The following is a 6534-nucleotide window of genomic DNA, read 5'->3' as shown; positions in this document are numbered from 1 at the left end:
CCTTTGTAAAAGGGAAGTTAATCTAACCCTTGTCTATGAGACGTTACATTTCTTGCCAGACTGATTGTCCTATCATAACGTTAGAAAGTGCAGTCAGATGTTCACACAACGACAAAACGAAAAAAGAAACAGTTCGGATATATTTCGGCCACACCAACTGTTTTAATTTGGGAAAAAGGTTCAAAGCCGCAGAGGTCTACAAGCGCAGATATGGAAACTGAACTGAATATGAATTGAATATGATCATCATATTGATGAAATGGCGTGTGCCTTTCAAGTAACAGATGGAGGTGTTATCAAACACCTTTATTGGTCACCGTGCACGATTCGATTCCGACGGTAGTTCCATTAGGTCATATATTTCATTTTACAACATTATTAATGGTGATGTGGGTGATCAGCGTGTATTTTAACTTCATATTTGCATCCTTGACGTGTATATATAAGCACGTAGACTTCCATGCATATATACCTGCCAACAGAAATCATCCAACACTGCCACAGACTGAAAAAGGTAATTGACATTGTTATTTAGCTATCAATTATTTCTTCTTTTTTCGGTGCATAGAGGCAATAAGCCATCTATACATGAATAGAGATTGTATATGTATTTAACATTCGAGGATACGAGGATTACTATATTAGTCTCCCAAACACTAGAGAATAAATGACAATATTCCAGAAATTTCATCAGATTTGCAGATTTGGTTAGTCCCTGAAACTAAGCACTGTTATGACAACCATCCTTTTCTCTAGATATATTTTATCAGATATGATAACATTATTTCTGGGAATGAATGTTAGTCTAATCGTATCTGTGATGTAATGGATAGAGTGTCTGCCTGGGGAGCATAAGGCTGGTGCTTCTGTCTTATGGCCGCGTCATGCCACAAGACTTTAAAATATGGTACTTATTCTTACCCTGCCTGGCGCTCTGCATGAAGGGAAAAAATAAGACTGGCTTGCTCGGATTCAGTGTACCGTGTGGGATATGCATATATGCATATAAAATCTGCAGCATGGCATCTCAGTGGGACAGAACAATCAAAACCTCATACGTCCGGACTAGCACAAGCAACATTGTCGCAAAGACCTAACAGTTTACGTTTGTATTTTACATTTTTAGGAATATGTGGCTCAGACATTACAAGTAGATGCAGCCGATACGTTATGTTCCATACTGCTTAAAACATATGAATGAGAAATTACCCAAATGGTATTATTTGATATCCAGGTATTTGCATTTAACTGCCACATGAACTCACCAAGGCGTACCTTTTCCCTATGTTTACATTCATTAAAACCCAAAGGTTTTTGACCATATAGAAGCAAAAGAGAGATATCACAAAAAATATATTGTAAAAATGGACAATGGGAATGAATAACGTTTCGTAATGAAAACCTCCTCAGCTTACAATGCTAAAATATCAAAAGATTTCGACCATTTCAATCTGTTTTGAACCTTGCATTATTTCGTTCACAAAGCTGAAATATGTTGTTTATATCAAGACACATTGTGATGCATCATGTTAAATAAAAGCATATACTATCGTGCACCAAATTTACACCTTCAATCTTAGCCTAGGAAACTGATTACAATAAATAACTTTTGTTATGATGCTCGATTTGTCTGTCACAATCTCAGCAGTTGCTCATTCAGAGGGTGAATTTCTTTTGATATTGATTATTTTAGAATAATATGATGTCGTTTTTACTTTCAATGTTATTTATTAATATAGCATATAAATAGCACCACTTGCATTAAGACACCCTTGGGATAATATTGCGTTTGTGCCAATGGACTCTCCAAACATTAAGCGCTCATTGCTATTATGGCTGTGGTGTTCTGGCCCCAAATCTCCTGAAAAAGTAATTATTCATTGTCGATAAATGAGGACAACAATTGTGACATTTTAGAAAGTGGTATTCGAAATATTGCTTGAACGTTTCATTATGCGTATTATCTACGAAATTAGCATGTGACTTGTCCGTTGATGCTAGAAAATGACAATTCTGATCAGAACATGAGTACCTGTGACGAGATTGTGAAAGGGCAATTATCACTTCTAATTATTCCAGTTTGCCTCACGGAATCCTGAGACAGTATATAACAACTTGCTGTAATTAACAATGCTCCTGTTCGTCGCTGGTTTGATCACCATGGTGTGTCTCCCCCTGTCCGTTCTCGGCGCTTCCGATGATAGAGATGCTTTTATATACAAAGTGGAAATCGTCCTTCACCCAAAAGAGGGAAGAGACGAGACTGTGGACATACAGCAGATTAAGGAGACGGTGGAACATCTAAATGACATTGATGTTCTCTTTTCATTTAAGGTCTGTACAATTGTGTTACTAACAAGACATGCACACATTCGTTAAAAATGCATAGCACATAGGCGATCACCAAGTTCTTATAATTATGTATCCCTTATATAACAATACATACCAAGGACAGCATATCTACATCTCTGGAGATCTGCAAAATGACACTCAAAATTAAGTGGTTTTGATAGGGTTAAAGGGTTGTATAATTTGAATCGAAGAGTCCACGGCACTAATTATTAAATCATGAAGATATAATTTACTGGATCATTCAGATGTGCATAGCCATACATATTGCATACACATATGTCTATATGAAATAATGAAACGTTACTTAAATAAAGTCACACAAAACGGGAATTCCATGACATATGTTTGTAATTTCTGGATAAAAAAATAGGTCATTGAAAATACATACAATTGAACAATAGTAATGTGTGCTGAAAATAAGTCGCATGTATTTCTTATTTTTTTGTTTGAGCAGGAACTCGGGAATCCAAGGATTATTCTTAGTAAGTCAACTTAACAATGTTCTTTAGTTATCATTTTACATTTTGAACAGTTCGTATTTCATTCGGTATTCCTTATTCCTTGTGATATTTTCACTGAACGTTACACCATTCAAGGTCTTAGTACAAGCCTAAAACAGTTGTATGATATACACCTGGAAGTCATCCAAAATTGAAGTCATCAGTGACGCAAAAAGAATGTCTGAATCAATTCCCTATTTTGACTACGACGTGTTCCCCTTCTTTATACCTCTACTGTGGTGGTTAGTATACTTGGAAATTTGGGTACGAATTATTAACAAATGACATATATTTTAGTTATTCAAAATGTTTTTATGTGCTTCTTTCAAAAAGGCTGAGTGATGCTACTGTTCATCCTCTCATGTTGGGACTCACAGAGACAATATCTTGATTTGTCCGTTTATTTGGCAAACTGCTGGAAATATGATTTCTATAAACTATCTAATTTACATGTTATATATATTCAGGTATTGACAACACCAGTCATACTGCATGTGACTGTAAATGCAGTTGGACGTTCAGAGAAAGATATATTGTGTTCATGTAAGTGGAACATATCATTCATCCATACATGACTTAATGATAAGACATTCTTCTTCAAAATATATTTTTATTGCATGCGTTTTAGTTCTTGACGTTGAGAAAGCATGCAGTTGGCCTCAACTGACAGGCTTTCTGTCAAGCCAGGGATATGAGTTCAGCGTCACATCCCTCTACCACTGCAGTGACTTCGCCAAGGAGCTTGGTCTCAACCTGCCCAACGACATGTGGGCATCATCGTTCGGGAATGATGACCTAATCATGGACAAGGTGATATTCCCCGTGAAAGGTAAATACTACATTCCAGACGAAGGGCAAGATGATTAACCAGCTTGATAGAGTATCACCTTGAGGTTATCTGCATGGTGTCAGTGTTGCTGAAAAAAGTGTAATCGGAGAATCAAGGATATATTACAACATGGTCGTGAGCAAATAACCTCTTTAAGGTCGATCCTAATAACAAATTAACAACTGAAATGCATGGTTCTGAATATGAAGGACCGAAGAGATGTTGCAATATTCAGATTTATATGATTGATAAGTTCTGCAGTGGTAATTAACAGCTTATTGACCGATATATTAGTGAATGTACACACCAAAAGGACTTACTACGTATTCGGTGTCAATTTCGTTGTTTGTCACAGAGGTTAAAAGTACAAAAAAGTAGTAATAGTCCGAATGGTGACAGATGTGAAGCAATCTATTCTAAATTTAAATAATCGGAAACGAATGTCGAATACCAGACTGAGTTCTGAATGTGCAAAGTACAAAAAGTAGAACAAATATGTCCCAACCTATTACTATGTATATCTAACAAAACTTGAAACTTCATCCCTTCTAAAATGTAGTGATGCATAACACAATTGGACCATGCACATACACATACTGTGTAACACCCTTTCCATAAATAAATATGAAGAAGAAGCCACAAGAATTTACAATTGAAATATTATTTCAAGTGAAACAAAATTATCACATGATGGTGTGAAAAAATAAAATCGGCATTGGCCAAACTTGGTTGTGGCTATTGTGATTTTAAGTTGCATCAAGTGCTATTGAATGAAACCAAAAGAATATATTTACACATTTTTCTGAAAATTTACTAACGTAGACAGAAATATCCCAATTCTTCATTACTGCTGAATTGCTGCTGTGTTCCCCACACAGGGTGATGGAACGTCCTAGTGAATAAGGCGTCGGATCGCCACGCCGAAGACCAGGGTTCTATTCCCCACATGGATACAATGTGGGAAGCCCATTTTCCAGCTTCGCCCGTCGTGATATTGCTGGAATACTTATGAATTGTTCACCACACCTTGTTATTAAATGTTACAAAATTTCTTCTGAGCGCAGAGTCCATTCTGAGATTCTTACTACATCATAAGCGTGTGTTTGTGAATCCCTATTAAATAATGATAAGAAAACCAAGAAAACTTTCAATCAATAAACTAACGAAATATTTCAATAGTCTTTAACCAATCATGAATTACCTCATCAACCATCATGTCCATTCCAGACTTATCAACACTTGAGTACAATGAAAAGCTGAAGTGGATATTCGAGGAAGATTTAGCCCTTCATAAAAACGGTCAGCCAGCGGTATGTTTCAAAACTCTCGCAGAGTTTCCGGTTGAGGTAATTATAAGAATCTTCGTTGCAAATTTCTTTGTTATGGTGTCTTACTTTCTCTCCAAGGAACTTCAAAAATATACAAATGTGACATATCAATGGATAATTAACGCTCTCAGTTGTTATTCTGTTCTCTTAATTATTTATTTATTAGAATAACTACCACGAACAAGGGTCTTCACTATCTCAGAACTCAGAACTTTAACAACTGTATTATCGTTTCATGTTATGGGATTTTAGTATATTTTTAAAAGATAATGTGACAGTGGCATGCATTGTAGAACGTGATAAGTTGTCTCACAGCAGGGTAAGGAAGTTACGTAGAACGTATTCGATAGAAATTTGACGAATCACATTGACGTCATGCTTATTCTGGTTTGGCAAAGGACTACAGGTTATCTCCACAACAATATATGTATTGATGTTTATTGCAGTAAACAAAATGTTCATAGTTTATTAGTAATGATCACATTTCAAATCATTTCAGCTGGTGTACTTCGCCCCGGTGAAACAGAGCAAGTCAGAAGCAATTGTAGGCGCATTGCATGGACCTAATAACTTTCACAATGAAGTCACACGCATAGAAAACCTTGATTATTACACAGGAGTGTGCCAAGGAGACTAAAGTGATGTGAAAACTGTTACTGAACAGATGTTTTAAACACTGTTTAGAACACATGTCTACGATGAAGATGCGCAACTAACGCATTGTATTTTACTGAATAAAAATATTCATGTCTTCTGTGTCAGGATGATGCATCAAATTTGGACAAGCATTCAAATAACAAATAGTTTGTTTGAGTTCGTTTCCGTTTGAGCTGGAGCACATGGTGATGACACATGGTGATTTACTTGACCGTGACGCAACAGTACGGGAAATCAGCAAGTGTCATTACCGGATAAGATCCACACCTTCGTATCCTATTCTTGTTGCCAAGTAGCAGTCATGTAACTGTAACAATACTGAGTGTGACAACAAACAACAAACATCTTGTCGTTGTATGATTTATACGTTTCATAATCTTGCATTCACTCACAGACAGTCAACCAATTTAATTACAGATGATATATCACCGTTTGTATGGCCATCATATGATGAGCGATTTGGGTTTAACTCCGCTTTTAAGATTATTCCAGTTACATGTCAGCTGGATTGGGGTTGAAATTCCGACGTGATGCAGGTTATAGGCGTTCAGGAACAGGTGTTCCTTTTGCCCAACACACCACTTCGACCCTTACTTAACCTAGGCGGTCGGTAGAATTGGCCCGTTTCTATCATTGTTTGGTTGGTTGGTTTGTTGTTTAACGCCGCACTCAGCAATATTCCAACTATATGACGGCGGTCTGTAAATAATCGAGTCTGGGCCAATGATTGATATCATGAGCATCAATCCACGCATTTGGGATTGATGACATGCATAAACCAAGTCAGCGAGCCTGACCACCCGATCCCGTTAGTCGCCTTTTACCTTTGTGCAGCAGCTTGTTTTTTACAAATTCAAAGATAAGAAAC

General features: G+C 36.7%; 1 protein-coding gene across 1 annotated transcript; it reads left to right on the top strand.

Annotated features, from left to right (window-relative positions):
• The first annotated feature begins 386 nt into the window (after positions 1 to 386).
• LOC124145433 lies at positions 387 to 5760 on the top strand. Its single transcript, XM_046515195.2, has 6 exons — positions 387 to 514; positions 2080 to 2334; positions 2807 to 2834; positions 3481 to 3681; positions 4909 to 5027; positions 5509 to 5760. Exons 2-6 carry the CDS (start codon positions 2131 to 2133, stop codon positions 5644 to 5646), a joined length of 690 nt encoding a protein of 229 aa, XP_046371151.2. The 5' UTR covers positions 387 to 514; positions 2080 to 2130; the 3' UTR covers positions 5647 to 5760.
• The last annotated feature ends 774 nt before the right edge of the window (positions 5761 to 6534 follow it).

The sequence above is a fragment of the Haliotis rufescens genome, unplaced genomic scaffold (genome assembly GCF_023055435.1).
Source record: "Haliotis rufescens isolate VD_foot unplaced genomic scaffold, xgHalRufe1.0.p SCAF_10, whole genome shotgun sequence".
Taxonomy (NCBI): Eukaryota; Metazoa; Mollusca; class Gastropoda; order Lepetellida; family Haliotidae; genus Haliotis; species Haliotis rufescens.
The sequence above is the reverse complement of the archived record's forward strand: the minus strand, read 5'-3'. Positions and strand labels throughout refer to the sequence as shown.